Source organism: Pholis gunnellus (assembly GCF_910591455.1).
Source record: "Pholis gunnellus genome assembly, chromosome: 14".
NCBI classification, from domain to species: domain Eukaryota; kingdom Metazoa; phylum Chordata; class Actinopteri; order Perciformes; family Pholidae; genus Pholis; species Pholis gunnellus.
The window spans coordinates 4,225,800-4,243,750 of NC_136541.1; the positions used below are offsets into that span (position 1 = coordinate 4,225,800).

Below are 17,951 nucleotides of genomic sequence, written 5' to 3' on the forward strand. Positions count from 1 at the left end.
TTTAACGCCATCTAGCAGCCAAGACAGAGAAAGACATTTAATGTGGCTTTTTTTTTTTTTTTTTTTTAAAGCCACGATTCTGCCTAGTAACCAAATATGCTGACTTCTTCTCCTGGTTGCTGAGATCCCAGGCTGGAATTTCTAATGAGACACATCGTACTGCGGAGCTTCAATTTATGTTCAATATGGGCCATTGGTCAAATAGTAGCCGACTAGGTCATCGCTCATGGATTGTACAAAATAAGGGGAGGGGGGGGGGAGGTTTTATTTATTTTATTTAAAAGGGACCATGTACAGTTTAAAACATAAATGTCACCATTTGATGCACCGTACCACATTATAGCGTTAAGCTCATTTGCATCTGTAGTCCCTTGGCAGGTCAAAACAGGGAAAGCAGCTCTAATGCAGGAAGGCAGCTTCAGCCTGTGGCTGAGAAAATGATCACGCTTTTTATATATTTTCCGTTGGTGGAAATTACATTTATTCAACAACTGAACTTCAGTATAATTTTGAGGTTTACACTACTTCACACATTGCAGAGGTAAATATTGTATTTTTTTTTACTACAGTAGATTTATGTGACAGCTATAGTTATTTGTCATATTCAGCTTTTAAAATGTAGCATTGGTGAACTACCCGGCTAAATATAAACGTTGTATACAGTAGAAAGTATTACATTGAGCATCAATAATGGATGTGCTATATTGTAATTCTGTAACACTGACAGGGGCCATTCTGTAAAGAATATAGTAGTAGTACTCTTTAAGTACACTTTATTGCCTTCTGTAGTTTTACTTTAAAAAACAGTAATACAGGACTTTTAGTTGTGATAAAGTATTTAATGTGTTATTGCTACTTTTACTCGAGTAAATGCACTTTACTTAATATATTTCTGTACTGTACTACATGACATAAAAACCAAGGAAAAAAGGAACAAATGTGTGTACTTGTGTTCTACAAAGTAGTCTCCTTAGTATCCTAATGATCAATTGGTCCACTCTGTGAATCTCCTCACTTATGATTCAGTAATAATTCATCACTTTGAACAACAAAAATACATTAGGTAGACTCTCCATACGCCAAAAAGTACCAGTAATTGCTTTTATGTATTTTAATACAGTGAAGAAAGAAATATTCAGGTATACCTAAGTAAAAGAAGCAATACCGCAATGTAAATGTACTCCATTACCACTGTCCCTGTAATTGTGTTATATATTGGTTATACTATCGAGGCTGCATCAATGTCTCTGCTGCATTTCAATGTTGTAGCTGGTGGATGTGATGCTCATTTTAACTTGTTGTACTGTTGAGTAGTTTAACAACAATTCATCTACAAAGTAACAAGTAACTATAGCTTTAAAATAAATGTAGTGAGGTAAAAAGTACAATACTTCCCTCTGAAATGTAATGAAGTAGAAGACAAATGTCTTTTACTGTCTGTTATGTTTAAGACCTAGTCCATGTCCTATGATATCATTTAGGGTTAAGCCTCACTCTTTACTGCATTCTGACACATTTTTCATATCAACGCTTCAGTACGCACAGTATGTAAATATAGCGTACTTTTATGTATGGAGCCCTTCCGCAGAATATCACACAAAGTTTTTTTCTGTAATATACTGCAGTTTATTAACTCTAGTTGTATTACATATTAAAAACATCAAGTAAAAATGGCCACATATCTACACAGCAGCAGAAGCAGGGGTTTTTGGGCTGAACTGAGCAGGACACTGTTGTGCTTTTAATTTCTACTCGGCTGGGAACAGAAGATAGATAATCCTTGTGCTACACACGTTGAACGTGAAACGAAGCCACAGGCACACTCGAGTTGTCCCCTCTCTATATGTTAAAGGTTGTGGATGGTTACTCTAGTCACCATAATGTGAGAGTGCAGTTAGGAATGTCAGCTAATTCATACTGGGGGTTATTAAAGAGTAACTTAAATCGTGACCTCGTCTGGTTTAACTTCTCACGTTGCTGCAGTGATGTACAGGAGCAAAGCGATGTGCTGCTGTTGACGTGGGCAGCAGCTAAAAACATATTTTTACCACCTAAAAAGAAAGGCCCACCTTAAAATGATTAATATGAGTTAAAGTGTACGTACGCTACCTTTAGGATATTTTCAGGGCTTTGCCTTGCCGTCAGACAACCCTTCTATGATGGGAAATTAAGGTTGTTATCTTTTCTCTCTTCAAAGCCACTAGACTCCACTGACAAAAGCAGTACGTTTACCTTGCAGAACACAGGAGCAGCTGCTCCTGCCGCTGCTTTGATCGGTTAGTTTTGTATGAGTTATAGTGTGACTTTGGTGTTTTAAAGGGTTAGTTTGGATTATTTTGTCAAAGGAGTCTGGTGGCTTTGAAGATAAAATAGATAATCAGTTCCCCATTTGGCAAGGGCTGTCTGACGGCAAAGTAAAGCGGTGAAAATATTCCAAATATGCCGTACACTCTTTTGTAGGTGGCTATAACACGTTTTGCTGATGTCCACAGAAGCACATTGTGTTGCTCCCGTGCTGGTGCTCCTGTCTGTTTCTCTAAGCCGGGGGCGTGCCGACTGCCATCCCCTGTAAGTAATACACTGACTATGAAAGAGTCCCTCACACAACCCCACTTCAAAAAATTAAATATATTCCTTTAAGTTACTCTTTAACAAACAAGCAATATACTCTGTGCCTAAAGAAGATAATAAATAGTTTACACCTAGGACAGGAAACCAGATTTGTTGTCCACTGGCAACTTTTATATTTTTTTTGTCTGCCAAATATATATTTATAAACATTGTGTCTAGCACCACATGATGGTTTGTGGCCAAATGAAGTTTCTACCAGAGTATCAAATATACCAGCGGCTGTGGGCCGGTGTTACTTTCCCACCATGTTAACACCTGATTGATGTACAATAAACCTCAGAACAATCTTTGCATCTAAAATAATTTGAAGTCACTACCATTTCAGTCTATACTTCAATATCATCTAGTGATATTCATGCGCAGGTGAACATAAAGCGTCTATGCACGGCACTTATTTTAAATGTGAACAATCCACGCACGTGACGCTGCACAAACAACCACCTTGTCATCTTTTTTGCAACATTCTGCCGTGGTCCACCGGATATACTAGTGTTGACTCCACCTAAAGCATAGTTTTGTCATTTAAATGTAGATATAGGCAAGGGTGATTGGAGCTAACAACACAGACCGAAGAACAAAAATTAAAAAAAGATAGCACACATACAGTACACTTGTAACAAAGATCAACATGGAAATAAAAGACAAAATATCAAGAAATACGCTTTCATATGGTAACATAAGATATGGCATATACTGTAGAACTGGGCACAATGAAACTACTCATTTGCCTTGAAAGAAAAGATTTGCAAACACAAATTGTGGTGAGGTGGCGTTAAAATGAAGGTCTTTGTAAACATTGTCCGTTCTAGGCCTCTGATTCGGACTGGTCGGTGGCGACGCTGCCGTTCAGCTCGCCCAGTCCTGTCTGCTCCTGGATGTCCGTCATCTCTCCCACGATGAAGGTCGGCTCCCCTCCTTTGCTGTTGGCCGAGCCGCTGTCCGGCTGCTTGGCCGCCTGGTTGGTCAGGGTGGGCTCCTCGTCCAGCCTGCTGGAGATGGACCAGTAGAGGTGAGCGTCCAGCCTGGCCGCAGCCAATGAGAGCTCACGTGCAGAGACGGAGGGCGTGTCCACCTTGGGAGGAGGGGAAACGAGTAGAGTTGGTCAAATCACTAAACTCTTATTTCAGATTTCCACTTAAAGAAGAGATTAGCATTGCCAAGATGGCAAAAAAGAAGCCCCATTCACTGAGCTAGATTTTAGCCATTTTGGGAAATACACTTATTTGCTTCTGTGATGAGATTTATCTGAGCTTTATTATATTAGCTTAGTTTAAAGACTAGAAACAGCTAGCCTGGCTCTGTCTAAGGGTAACAGGTAACAGAGGTAACAGAAAAGCGGCGAAAAAAGCGGCGAAAAGCGGCACACAGCTCAGCCCGACTGTCACAGCTGGTTTCAAGACCTACGCAGTTGTCATTTTCCCGCCCAGTGCTCAGGTTGTGTGGAGCAAATGTACTTGAGCCCATCTGTGCGCCCATGGGCGTGTAGGTCTTTAAACGAGGTGTGGTCAGGCGCATTGTTGGCGCAGTGCTATCTTGAGGCAGCAGAAAGCCAATGAGCCAATGACAAACAAAGCCATGTCTAAAGTCAATGGCACAGTATTTTCCGTACACTCCGCTTGGTGAACACACAGGGAGGTGCAGCAGCGCCTTCCTCGTCAGTTAAATAGGTTGTTGTGTGTTTGCTCGTGTGCAGTGAAATGGAATTGTTAAAGGGACAGGGGATTGGGAGACAGCGGAGGGTCCGCTGCTCCCGTAAATGGTGTGCCTGCATGCTTTCACTTCGCAAACAAGCAGATGTGTTTCCTCAGCAAAAAAACGCTTGTTTCTCCAATTTGCTGAATAGGCCAATTAAATAGCAAAGTGCCAGGGGAAGGAGCACCTGGCCTTTTAAAGGGAGTGGGATATGACACTCTGATGGCTTGAATTCATGTTACACCCTAAAACACACCTATGATTACTTAAGTGACAACATACAACCCCTTTGCGGCGTACTTTGCGTCCATATTATGTGCTGTTTAACTAGCATGGACACTCCCTAAATGCACTTGTACCATCCACTTAATGACATGCGCTATAGATCGGGATCTTGTCATCTCGAGAAGTTGCAGTGCAAACAGCGTAGACTACAGGAAGTCAAACAGAGCCAGGCTAGCTGTTTGTCCCCGTTTCCAGTCTCTATGCTAAGCTAAGCTAACCAGCTGCTGGTGGTAGCTTCATATTTAACAGACAAATATCAGAGTGGCATCGATCTTCTCACTTTACTCTCAGCAAGAAAACACATAAGTAAACTATTCCTTTAAATGTTGTAGTTTACTTGATCAGTATCCCCTTTTCTCCTCCACCAGCATCGCCTAACGCCGAGTACAAGCTGCTTTGGAGATCAACTCACCCACAGAAGTCAAAATGATTAATTGATGATTCATTTTGAACTCGGTTTGAAGCAGTTTTAAAGAGAGGTCAAACATGTAGCAATGTGTGATGAAGTACTTCTTGTATTCGTTTTTTAGCATGTTATTGTGCTAGTGTCTGTGCTCTCTGTGTACATTTGTATAAAAGCCCATCTAAGGATAGGCATGGATTATGAAAGCTGCGGTGTGTGGCATTGGTCCATGCTATGTCCCTACCGAAATAAACATGAAATAAAAACTTCAGTTAGAGTTCCTGCATTTCCCAGCATGCCTTTCAACATCCCCGGGAGAACGAGCGCGAGAACTCGGTTATACATGTAGGCGGAGACAGGAATAGGGACAACAACTTACTCAAACACTTGTAGTCGGAGGAAGAACTGGCATATTTGCCTCCTCCGATAAAATGTTTAACAGTCATCACAGTTTGACATTTAGGATTAAATGTTTTAAATAGTTAGAGCTACCGAAATGAGCCCTCATCAAAAAAGTCCTGAGCTGCTTGACCCAATCAAACACTCCCAGCCTGTAGTTTGTCCCCAGCTTGGAAATCCCTTTACCTCAAACGTGTGATGAAAGGCTCCGTAGTCGATGTCAAAGAAGCCCTTTGCCAGCAACATCATCGGGCTGAACCTGTGACCCCACATGACTTCCTCCGCTAGATAGGAGCTCCTCGCCTGGCACGTCATGCCTGCACACACACAGACACAGCAACACTGATGAGCACCCTCGTGATGCAGGAGAGGAAAGAACTGGGCAAAAATCAATGTCAACGCAACACACCTGAAACTGGCAGAGATCATTAATTTAGTCACAAACTATTTAAATTGGCGAGGTGTCTTCATATGAATACTTATACTTCCTTGTAACTCTCTACCCGCACTCTGACTCAGGGAATCAATATTTGGAGTAGGCAGAGAGGCCACCTTTACCTCATGGAAGACGCATCATGAATAGCTCTGATACACTGAATTCCTGCCAAACGGTGAGGATCAGTTGAGTACATCATCCTCTCAGAATGAATCTGACATAAGACAATATGAGATAAAGAGCAAAGAGATAAACAGGGCCCGTCTAAATCATTCCCTGGTACAGGGAACTCGTTATTTGTTCCTGTCAGACTCTGAAATACGGCCACGAACGTCGCAAACTCTGCTTCTAAATGTGTCACGTCTGAGGGGATCTATGAGCAGAGATAAGTGTGATTAACAGCGAGTTAGTCCGTAAGGGGTCGGTGCCTTGCTCGAGGGCAGAAGAGTGTTCGCTGACACACATTAACTGTTCTGGGATCTGGGTGGTGTCTCTGCCTGCTTGTTGCACACACTAACACTTTTTAATCTTCGATACCAATATATTTTAAAACAGTTAAGTCATGAGAACGTACAGTGTAAGAGCTCAAAACTGTCCCTCTGAAGATCACAAGCTCCAGTGATTACTCTCCAGTTTTGTTTCCTATTATATAACACATTCACTTGAATATACCTGTATCTAAATATATATGTATATTTCCCGTGTAATCGCAGCATCAAAAGGCCCTAAAAGCTTCCCGAAAGACGGAGAAGAGATGGAGCGCTCTCAAACAATAAATTGCAGATCTAAACTCAGATATGCTGGAAGGGGAATTTCATTTTCTAATGGACAGCTTTGGACAGGGTTTGCTTTCTGTAAAACAGTGACGGTATTACTGTAATATCAGACTGTTTTATGCATCTGCAAGATTAATTTCCTAATGCTCAATACTTGTTGTTGCAGCAAAACATGCATTTACATCGTAGAGGCCATTACAACTTTACAGCCAAATTAAATTGCAAGGCATTATTTCCCATACAAAACAATGCATTCTTTTATTTTTTTTAATCTACAACAAATCATTTAAAGCCCTTGAGGTGATAAAACATTGTTAATGGTATTGTTTATATGGCTTGTACTTTAATACATTTTAAATATATATGCATTTATTTTTGTCACTTTCCAGTAATCATTCACGGCACAGTGATTTTTAACAGCACATTTTTCATTCTTCCACATCTCATATGCAAACGTAACATATAAACATATCCTGCTCTGTCATTTTTATGTTGATTATTTTATCTGTGTTATTCAAAACTGCCAGACTTTTAAGATTACCTGCCTCTAAATGTTAGGGGGAATGCATTACCAAAGGCAGGTGGACGATTTTAATGTTTGCATTCTTATTACTTCACTTTAACAACGTTTGACACGATCCTCACCGGTTGCCTCCACCATTCCCTCCAGGATCACCACGATCTCAAAGTCCTCCTTCTCCAGCTGGGCCTGCGACATGTCCCAGAAGGGCGAATGCATGTCGATCTCATGGGAGATCACCAGCGGAGAGACCAGGAAGAGACGATCGTCGCCCGTCTCGAAGCCCACGCTGATGTCTGTCTGGTCCAGAGGGATGAACTCGCCTGAAGGAGACAACAAAACAGGAGGTGAGGAAACGGAAAAGGAGGAGATGAGCGCTTTTGAGTCATAACAGTATAACCATAGACTCTACTCATAAAAAATATGTGTTCCACCTCTGGTAGCTGTTTTAAAGTAGTAATATTACAAGTAGAAGTTGTGGTTGCCATCATGCTAGTCCCTTTAGTGTAAAATGTGCACCCATGCTATGATTAATCTGGCAGTCTCACCCTCCTGCGTCTGCTTGGACTTGATGAGCTTGGCCCTCATGTTGGCCCCTACGATGTGGGAGCTCCGCAGGTCGCCCACCCTGAACATCAGGCAGAGCTTGTCGTCTCTCAGAGAGATGACGGCGTGTTTGGAGAACACCAGCGTCTCTGCCCGTTTGTTGGGCTGCGAGATCTTCACAAACATACAGCCGACCTGCGCAGAGAGGAGGGGGGGAGGGGGGAGGGGAGTGGGGGACAAGGAAGGGGGGAGGTGAAAACTCAAAGACACACAGAGCAAAATAATCAAATATTTGCGGTAACCGGAGAAGCAGAGGATTATTGAAAAATTAATGACTTCTCTTGTTTTTCATAATTAACAGTGATGTAGACAAACAATACTTTGAGCTGACTATTTCCAGTGTTCAGTGTTAAAACGCAGTAGTGACACTTGAATTGACCTCAGACTCATTATCTAACATGAATAGTAAAACAGCCCAGTTACTAATATGGCATGCTTCCAGCAAAGATGCATAAACATGATTCTGCTCGGACGTCGGCGCGTGGGATCCATCCTCATCAAAAGAGTGCTTACATGGTGGGAAAAATCGAGCTCCATCAGCACCTTTTTTATGTATATATATTCTTTTTCAGGAAGAGTTTCATCTGCACCAAATTAGTGTAATTTTGTCTGCACGGTATTGATGCATGCACGCTTCTCTCTAGGCTCAAGAAAGAAAATGTGTATTAATTATTTAGTTGATTTAGTTGAGCGAACAGGAGGCCTCATTGTAATCAAACAGGTCAAACAGCATTTATATTTGTTTTAGATTATTTAGGCTGCGTAAAAATAATACTGCGTAAGATGCATTCTTTAAATGAACATAATCTTCTTTATCAACAACATTAATCAGAATACATGATACCTTCAACTGAATCTGATCCTTTTTTTTGAAACTGCTTTCTGAAAGTGATTTTCCCGTTTCTCAGTCTCACCATGAAGGCGTTGACCATTGAGCCCAGTATAGCTTGCAGCAGCAGCAGCATGGTGCCCACCGGACACTGGTCGGTGATGACGCGGTGGCCGTAGCCAATGGTGGTCTCTGTCTCGATGGAGAAGAGGAAGGCCGAGATGAAGCCGTTGACATTGTTGACGCACGGCGTCCACGTCTCATCCTCCAGATGGTCCAGATCACCCCTGGGGGGGGGGGAGAAAGGGGGAGAATGTGTGAGAAAAGGGGGGAGGGGGGAGGTTGACAGAGTGGGTGTCAAGAGGAAAAAATAGACAGAGAGCGTGAAGAGTTATATTCCAAGAACAGAGGTGCAGAAATATATGGACGACGACTCGTCTCCTTTCAGCTAATTCTGATAATGAATCGAAGTAATCCTCATATTAACCATAATGATTCACGCTATCACTTTTTGTTGACGCTGCAAAAACCTACTTTTTCCATCGTAAATCATCACGTGCAGCGTCTTCACTGTGCTGGTTTATCTGTCCTGAGCCACGACGAGTTGGCAGATTCTCTTTGAAACTACTCGCTACGCTAATGGTCCTGATTAACACAGCTCCGGCCAGAGAGGGAGAGCTCATTAAGGAAAGTGGTGTTAAGTAGTCTATATAATATATGATTTGTATTGACCTGTGTTGGTGACCAAAGGGATTGCAATAACACCGACAGCTCTCTGGCACAGCTTAAGGTGGCCTGTAATTGATATAAAGAGGTCACGATTTTTACGAGACGAATACGTTAGCTAATTAGAGCGGCGGATCCAGCAGACACATCTAGTCAAGAGGTAACTCATCATGATGAAGTACACTGTGACATTAATACTGCTTTGTCATCTGCTTTTTTTTGTTTGGCTGAAATGTCGGGCTCTTTTAAGCCATCCTTGCAGAAATGTCTCGCAACACTGGTCATTCTCTCAAAGAAGTGGTCATCCTCCATCTTTGAGCAATTAAAAAGGTAGTGTGGCCTCCTGGTGATTGCGTGATGAATGCACATTTTTTTTAAATATGATAATTGGCTCTTCTTCCCTAGAGTTTGATGAGAAGATCGATATCTCTCTCATCTAAGTGTGTTATTTATGAAGATACAGCCAGGAGAAGGTTAGCTTAGCTTAGCACAAAGACTGGAAACAGGGGGAAACAGCTAGCCTGACTCTGTCTGAAGGTTAGGAAAAAAATCAGCCGTCAGTTTTTGTACGGGTTAAACAAAGCTAAACTAACTTCTCCCTGATGTAGCTTCATCTTTATCATACAGATATAAGAGTGGTAACAATCTTCCCATCTAACTCAAAAAATGTGAATGAGCACATTCCCAAAAAATGTCAAACTATTCCTTCAAGTAGCAAGAATGAGGAAAGAAGAAAGCACACAGAAAAGGAAAGCCCTGTTTTTTGATAATACAAATTTGGCCACGATGTCTGAAAGCTATTTTTAAAATAAAACAAATGCTTTTGTCCTTTTGAGCTGTAGGACTTTTGATCTCGCTCTAAATAAACTAAACAAACGTCTTCCTCCTCTTCTCGACAGTCTTACCTACAGTAGGCTATGAGGTACCAGATGGCCCCGAAGAAGAGCCACGTGACGGCGTAGGCCATGACGAAGACGAAGAGCGAGCAGCGCCAGTTGAGGTCCACCAGCGTGGTGAAGATGTCGGTCAGGTAGCGGTAATGCTCCCGCATGTTACCGTGCTGCACGTTGCAGCGACCGTTCTTCTCCACGTAGCGCTGTCTCTTACGCCGAGTCCGGCCTGGCGAGGGCCGGAGAGAGAGAAAAAGCGACACAATGTGGTTACAGAAGTTTGGGTGTAATGTATATGTACGGGCAGTATTAGTGTTTTTCCTACGATGTAAACAAGGTTGAAGATGAGTCTTAACAGGTGTCTTAGTTTCATAAGGCTGTGTTCCAAGAAACCCTTTCAAAACCCTTTAGAATACTTCAAAAACGTGAACACGGACGCCTTGCTACATTACTGAAAAGTGTCGCCGTTTGAAGATACAACTCTTGACTGCAAGTCGCAGGATGCGAGTTGAATGAAGGCACGTGAGGAGATTGGAGGATAAACAGAGGAAGGTGGCAGGAGGACAAAACTGCTCAGAGGGATGCGGTGGCTCAGAGAGAAAGCCAGGCTGGTGAAGAAGGCATCACGGAAATGAAAACAGACAAGGAAAGAGAGGAGATGAAGTGCGACAGGACAACACCATCAAACACTCATTGGACTTTAGTTACTGTACAAACCTAAAGGGACCTGTTGTTTCTTTGTAGTGAGCCTTTTTACTGTGGGTGCAGACACAACTGAGAGTATGACATATGTAGAATGCAAAATGGTTTAGTTTTTGTTTGTTTTCAGCCTTGACAACAACAGTGTATCAGTCAGTATGCATCCTACTAAACCTATGAAGTCATAAGGTTTGAAGGAACAGTTCAGCCCTAAATGTCAGTGTCTCTGCCTTTTCATTATAAACGTCTTCCTGTATGTTGATATTCTCGTATGAATTTAAAGTCCTTGCTCTTTGACTGCTCTTTAAGAAAGCGACACCAAAACTGGACATGTTTTTGAATTTGGAAAAAGTCTGCTGTGGCTTGATTGTCTAATTTTGTGCCTCTTGCATGTATCGTCGCACAAAAAACAATGAACGCTGCCAAAGACGTACAGCAAAGAGGAGAGAAACTGGAGCCAACAAAGTGACTGGAGAAACAATATGTGCAAGACTGTCAAAATCGCTGAGGGATGAACCTCTATAGAACGGTCCAAATTGCAAGTTGTGGAATAGAAGAAGTCAATACACAGTATATGTATGTGGAATCCAGAGTCAGTCACGAGCTCCAAATCTCTTAATCAACATCTATTTCTTCATTAAAAAGGAAAGGAAGTCACATGCAGAGTCACTCACGCCACCCGAATCTCCCCCTCTCCTTCTCCTTCTCCTTCTCCGGCCCCTCGGTCTTCTTGCGGGGCTCATTGGCTTGGGCCTCCCGCTCTGCCAGCTTGTTCTGGAACGACCTCTTGACCTTAACTAAGGGCGGAGGTGGCAGCTCCGTGTCTGTGGTGTCGACGGGGCCCAGCTCCTCCGATAGGTTGAAGACTCCGGGGGACGCCGTGGCCTCGGTGGCCACCTCCACTTTTTCCCCTTCCCCCTTCTCCTCCACAGGGAGCGAGAGAGAGTCCGGGCGGGCGGGGAACACCGAGTTCTCAAGCGCCATGGCCCGTGTGAGTGTGTGTCTGTGTGTGTGTGTGTGTGTGTGTGTCAGGTGTATTAGTGTGTTATTGATATCCTCCCTATGGCAGTCTCTGTCCAAAGGCTATTGATTGGACCATTTGTTTGCCTGACTGAAGCCTGGAACATAGGAGAAGAACACAATGATCACATGAAATCCTGAAATCGATTAGCTGTTTTGCTGTCACACTAATTCACCGACAGGTAATTTTTTTTAAAGAAATAGCACCTATAGTTCAGGAGCTTTTCAGTCCCTTTCATTTATCTTAAGATACAGCTTTATTTATATTAACAACTAAGCCTGTAGCTTCTGTGTTGCTTGCCACACAGATCTGACTTCCTGTCTCTGCCTGTTTCATAATTTCACCTCTTTTAAAAAGCAAAGTGAGCAAAAAATAAAGAAGGAAATCGTTACAATTTAGAAATTAGAGGTGAAGGGAGAATAAATCACTTTCTCTGCTAATCCCGGCGCACAGTGTGGCATATGCATAGTCGATCCACTTCCACCGTTTAGCATGTTTCATAAAGCGCCTTGGTGTGTGTGTGTGTGTGTGTGTGTGTGTGTGTGTGTGTGTGGTCCATGCATGTGTGTGTGTGTGTTGTGTTGTGTAAGTGCACTTACTGCTTTGTTAAATGTGCTTGGTTCATGCTGCAGGCCTGCTGGGATTTCTTACATAAGTGGCATATAAATAAGAGAAACTGAAATACTGTACGTTTGTGGAGTGCTTTTTATATTTATTCGCACAGTAAAATGGACTCCTAGTCCTCTTTAGCATTTTGCACGATGTGCGTCCATTTGGACAATTGGGGGATGCACGCAAGAGGAGACTGATGGTGACAATCAAGATGACGCACTACGCTTGATGGATGGATCAGAAATAGCCTCTATTAGAGGGTGTCTGTTCGCCAGCCAATAGAATACAGAAAACCGACCACGGCTAAGCTTTGAGGACTATTTGTCAGACAGCTAAGAATGATCAAAATCTTACCTGCTCAGTGTAGCAACGTATTGATGTGTAAGACCTGGATTGGGCAGATGGTTTATCATAAGAAAAACGAAAATCTGCTCCAAGAGCGAACCGCGACTGGCAGCCTTGGTTCGATGACACCCATTTCTGGTGTTTACCAGCGTCACAGCATCTATCCGCTCCTGTTCGCTTTTCCAGGAGAGAGAGAAAACAAAAGACCACCTCGATCCGACCACTCAGCACAATAAATAGAGGGCGAACACACCATCCGCCGAACGGCCGCGCATGAAAAATGAGGGAAATAAGAAAAAAAACGGCAAAAAAACAATCAGAGAGAAATTATTACGGCGTTTGTATATCATGAGTCGGGCAGTGGACATGCGAAATGGTGGCAAAGGGATAATAACCCGGCAGCGTAGAGAGCTCCATCATCTGTGCATCTGATGGAGTCAGTCAGGTGTGGAGCCACTGAGCAGCGGAGGATGCTGTCATCAGCACAGCCCTACAACATTACAATAACAGAGTCATCTCCCTCCTCTGAGGAACATGCAAAGGCTTTTTTTAAATGTAATATCATACATATATTGTATTTAAGGTCTGGTCAAAATTACATAGTATATTATAGCTTAATTCGATTGTTAATAGGCTTAAATGGTTTCGTTTTAATGCAAATAGATTATTATTATTTATTATATTTATATTATTTTGGGCTCTTCCGTGCAATAATATGCAAAAACGCCTTTTTTTAGAATAACTTCTCCTGATATCTGATGCAGACACACTAAATTGTATCATCAACGGTATCAGTGACTTGATTATAATTAGCGTTTATATTAAGACACGCTGTTCGGCCTCCGGCCACTAGGTGGTGGTATATGTCTTCACTGACTCCACGTCCGTCAGTCCTTTTCCAAGATGTCGGTGTACGGGCCAGCGGTGAAGATTCACCCCGTCGTTCTCGCTTCTATCTGCGACTCTTACGAGCGGAGAAATGAGGGAGCGAGTCGTGTTATCGGGACCCTGTTGGGTAAGCAGAATGTTGAGGTATTTTGCTTTGTGATGAAACAGGTTGACGGGCTAGCCAGCTAACGTTAGTTTCGAAGCTAATGTTAGCGTCGATGCTAACACATGTCGGCTTGGAGTCAGTCCCGTAAAAGCTAACCCCCAAAACAGCTAGCTAGCAGCGTCTCTTATAACAGCTGTCTGTTCGCTCAAATGATAACGATGGAAACAATATCTGCCAAGTCATCTAACCGTTCTGGTTAATTTCTTCACTACTATGACACATATCAACCAGCACTGAACGTTGTTGTTGACGTTGGTCGTCATTATTCTAGCCTCCCATGTACCCTCTTGTTTGCTAGCTAATAATGCTAAGGCGGTTAGCGCAACACTAAAGCCCAACTTTAACTTTTACCGTTTGTCCTTCACAGGTACTATTGAGAAGCACTCTATTGAGGTGACCAACTGCTTCTCTGTCCCCCACAATGAGTCTGAAGATGAGGTAAGTTCTGAAACTCATTTTACTCACAGACTGTAGGTAAACCTAGCTTGGCTTAATACATGAACAGTCATTAGTACACAGTCAGACTTCTCCAGATTGTTTTGTCAGCCTTAATGGGACATTGCTATGCAGACACTGAGTAATCAATCACAAACTCCAACATTATATAGACACAAGAGGTATTTTACTCATCTAAAACCTTGGACCTTCATCTTACTACTTATGATTATGTCATTCAGTCTTGTATTGGTATGACAAGGCTTCATGGGAATTTGATAGGAAATTCTACATGATCTCGTTCTGCAGAAGGTACTTCTGTGTTCCCTAAAGGATTTTTTTGGTGGTGGACCCGAGAGGGAGCATTAAAATGTCAAACATTTTAAAGTTAAAAGCATCAATCTGGTACAATTTGAGAGCAATATTAAGAGAGAGAACTAATGTGTAATGTAACTTAGTACATTTAGGCCACTCAAGTACTGTACTTAAGTACAATGTTGAGATACTTCAACAAATATTGCAATTTCTACTTAACTACAATTCTTTAACAATATTAGTTACTAGTTGAAGCACTTTGAATTGCCTTGTTGTTGAAATGTGCTCTACAATAAACTTGCCTTGCCCAGTTACTTTTCAGCTTCAGATTCCTAATACAAAATGAAAATAAACAAATAAACTATGATGTAGTACAAAGTATATACAGTGATTACATTTAGCTCCACTTTTACCAGCTGCAACATACAAGTGGTGAACACATTAATGAATCTATAGTTATAATCCAATGCCTACTTTTCTGAAATATGTCCTGCAAGATAGTGAAGTTTACTGTTGGACATCTTAATATGGTGGTAGATATTGTATATAAGTAGTGAAAGAAATAAACGTGGTTGAGCTAGATGGCCGCCTCATATTGCATTGTATAAGAGGAAAGATGTTTGTCAAATGTGGTCCTCTTTGCTAACAGGTTGCTGTGGACATGGAGTTTGCAAAGAACATGTACGAGCTCCACAAGAGGGTGTCGCCCACCGAGGTCATCATCGGATGGTGCGTCAGTTGAGCGAATTTTAAATATCAAAGATGGAATTAGAGAAGAAGAAAAACACAAATCTCACCACAGTGACATCTGTCCTCACAGGTACGCCACTGGCTTTGACATCACAGAACACTCGGTGCTCATTCACGAGTACTACAGCCGCGAGGCCACCAACCCCATTCACCTGACAATGGATACAGCTCTGCAGAGTGGCAAGATGAGCATCCGCGCCTATGTCAGGTGGGCTGATATTCCTGTCGTAGACTCTTGTTTTGTTGTTGTTGTGTGATCAGCTACAGATTGAGACTGTGTGTTTGAATGTTCTTGTGTATCTCTCTCACAGCGCACAGATGGGTGTGCCAGGAAAGACAGTTGGTGTGATGTTCACCCCACTGACTGTCAAGTACGTCTACTATGACACTGAGAGGATAGGCGGTAAGAATACAAACAGTACATTAAGATGATTGTTTGGAAACAAATGCTTCCTGGCTAAATATCTCTTATCGTGATATTATTTTTATCATCGGGGAGAAATGTTTTATTTGCAGTGTCTAAAAACGTAAAGGTTTTCTTGTGAATAGAAAATCAACTAAGATACTGCCTATGTGGTCGTTCATACGTTGCTGAAAACGCATTGAAAACACCAGCCATGCTGCTTTTATCCTGTTACCCAAGGTGCTTGTGGGGTGTTGCACTACTGCTGCTCCTGCCGTTACTAAGCAACCAAAACCTGACTTCGGCCGCAACGATGATAATGAAGTTGCGGTTATTTAACGGTAGGCCTCATTGACTAAACTAAACAAAGATAAGTGGATTTCCAGCGCCGTAAATCCTGCACAGTAGCTTTACTGCTCAGTTTGGCTGACCTTTCAACCGGATGTTCAGTCCTTGTGTACGCCAAGTAAAACAATCTGTGGAACAGATGGTAGAGCTCCGGGTAATCCCGCACTAAAATGATTAACTTCTCCTCCATGTGTTTGCCGAAAACTGATATTTATGGAAGAACGAAAAGATATCTGCCAGCTGTGATTGGTTGTTCCTTGTCACATGACATGCGTTCCAAAAGTTGCACTATTTTCATCTCGGGATGACGGAGCAAAAACCGCGGCATGATAACGGCCCCTAATGATGCCAAAATCATTTATTCTAACTGTCTTCGTACTTGGCTGGTATTTGTAGTTCGGCACTCTAACAATCCCAACTGTTTGTTGCAGTGGACCTCCTGCAGAGGACGCGTGTACTTCCGAGTCGCACCAAGGGGCTGACCTCTGACCTGTCCCAGGTGGCTGGCTCTGCAGCCAGAGTACAGGACATGCTGACCACCATGCTGGCATACATCGACGACGTTGTGGTGAGTGTTGGAGCAAGTGGACCGATGGCGCGACTTCAATCAGATATGATTAGTCCATTGTTTGTAAGAGTAGGAAATGACAAAGCGACACCCTCTGCTGTTTGTTTTTTGCTGGTCCTGTTCCAGCGCTGCTGTGTCTCTAGAGATCATTTGTGAAGTAATCAGGTTTATGGTGGCTGTAGAGCTAATGCTGTTTGATCTGTCTCAGTCTGGCAAAGTGGCGGCAGACAACAGCGTGGGTCGCTTCCTGATGGACCTGGTCAACAAGGTGCCCACCATCTCAGCCGAGGACTTTGAGAACATGCTCAATTCCAACATCAATGTAAGCGCTCTTCATCTGCTAGAAAACGTCATATATGTTAATTTCTCACTGCTGTTTGTTTTTTGTCTCATTGGATTTAGTTAATCTCCTTCAGCCTTCCATTCTCAATGTACTTGTTGCACTAAAGCATAAATTCAGGCTTTGTTTCCTGTTGTTCCTGCTCTCCTGGCTCCTCTTGTCTAATTCTTCTTCACTTAGCTCTTGTCCATCACACACAACCATCATAGGAACACGAGTAGTTGTTACATCTGGACTCATGTTACTTCACCATGAACATGCTCGTAATAACCAAATGTAAACGCTCTGTTTTGTTTTTGTTGCAGGACCTGTTGATGGTGACCTACCTGTCCAACCTCACCCAAGCACAGATTGCTCTGAATGAGAAGCTGGTGCTGCTCTGAGGCGGATTTCATTTGAAGTGATTCATATTTAATTTTTTATAATTCTTTTTTTTTTTTTTTTGGCTGAGATGAATAAAGATGTTTAACAGTCATACCGTGTTAACCCTTAGATCTTTGGTAATGTTACTACAAATAATGCAATTTAATTTCTCACAAATAGCTGATGAACGTTGATGAAAAAGGTTGTATTGCTAATAATGTAATCTGGCTTTTTTTAATAAATGTCCCAGAGCTCAGTTATCACTGTTAGCACAGCTTTCATGTTTGACATTCTAGAGCAGCAACTGATGATTCTACTAATTTTTGATTATTAGACACATGACTAATAATGGGTTAATCATTTGCTCTTATAAAACTATATTTCAGAGCCTGTAGTGTTGTTTAAAATTGCTTATTTTGTGTCCAAAACTAAAATATAATAAGTCAAGGAAGACAAACTTGTATGAACTGACAATCAAGATATTTTTACATTATTATTCTTTTGA

At 42.2% G+C, this 17,951-nt stretch overlaps 2 protein-coding genes across 2 annotated transcripts; one reads left to right on the forward strand and one right to left on the reverse strand.

Moving 5' to 3' along the window:
• Positions 1 to 3,436: 3,436 nt before the first annotated feature.
• On the reverse strand, positions 3,437 to 11,876 carry kcnj9 (potassium inwardly rectifying channel subfamily J member 9; the record flags this gene model as incomplete). Its single annotated transcript, XM_079173544.1, has 7 exons — positions 3,437 to 3,703; positions 5,597 to 5,727; positions 7,268 to 7,465; positions 7,691 to 7,883; positions 8,663 to 8,864; positions 10,209 to 10,422; positions 11,567 to 11,876. The coding sequence occupies 7 exons, from the start codon at positions 11,874 to 11,876 to the stop codon at positions 3,437 to 3,439; spliced, it is 1,515 nt and encodes a 504-aa protein (XP_079029670.1).
• Positions 11,877 to 13,766: 1,890 nt separating this feature from the next.
• Positions 13,767 to 17,702, forward strand: eif3f (eukaryotic translation initiation factor 3, subunit F). The gene is made up of 8 exons (XM_079173853.1): positions 13,767 to 13,885; positions 14,292 to 14,362; positions 15,324 to 15,403; positions 15,495 to 15,632; positions 15,736 to 15,827; positions 16,607 to 16,743; positions 16,952 to 17,065; positions 17,389 to 17,702. The coding sequence occupies exons 1-8, from the start codon at positions 13,774 to 13,776 to the stop codon at positions 17,464 to 17,466; spliced, it is 822 nt and encodes a 273-aa protein (XP_079029979.1). The 5' UTR covers positions 13,767 to 13,773; the 3' UTR covers positions 17,467 to 17,702.
• Positions 17,703 to 17,951: the final 249 nt, after the last annotated feature.

Excerpts from the sequence above, each read along its gene's own strand:
- eif3f (XM_079173853.1), top strand. The coding sequence starts at position 13,774 with ATGTCGGTGTACGGGCCAGCGGTGAAGATTCACCCCGTCGTTCTCGCT. Across the intron at positions 15,828-16,606 it reads TGACACTGAGAGGATAGGCG|TGGACCTCCTGCAGAGGACG; the intron begins GTAAGAATACAA and ends TGTTTGTTGCAG. Across the intron at positions 16,744-16,951 it reads CATACATCGACGACGTTGTG|TCTGGCAAAGTGGCGGCAGA; the intron begins GTGAGTGTTGGA and ends GATCTGTCTCAG.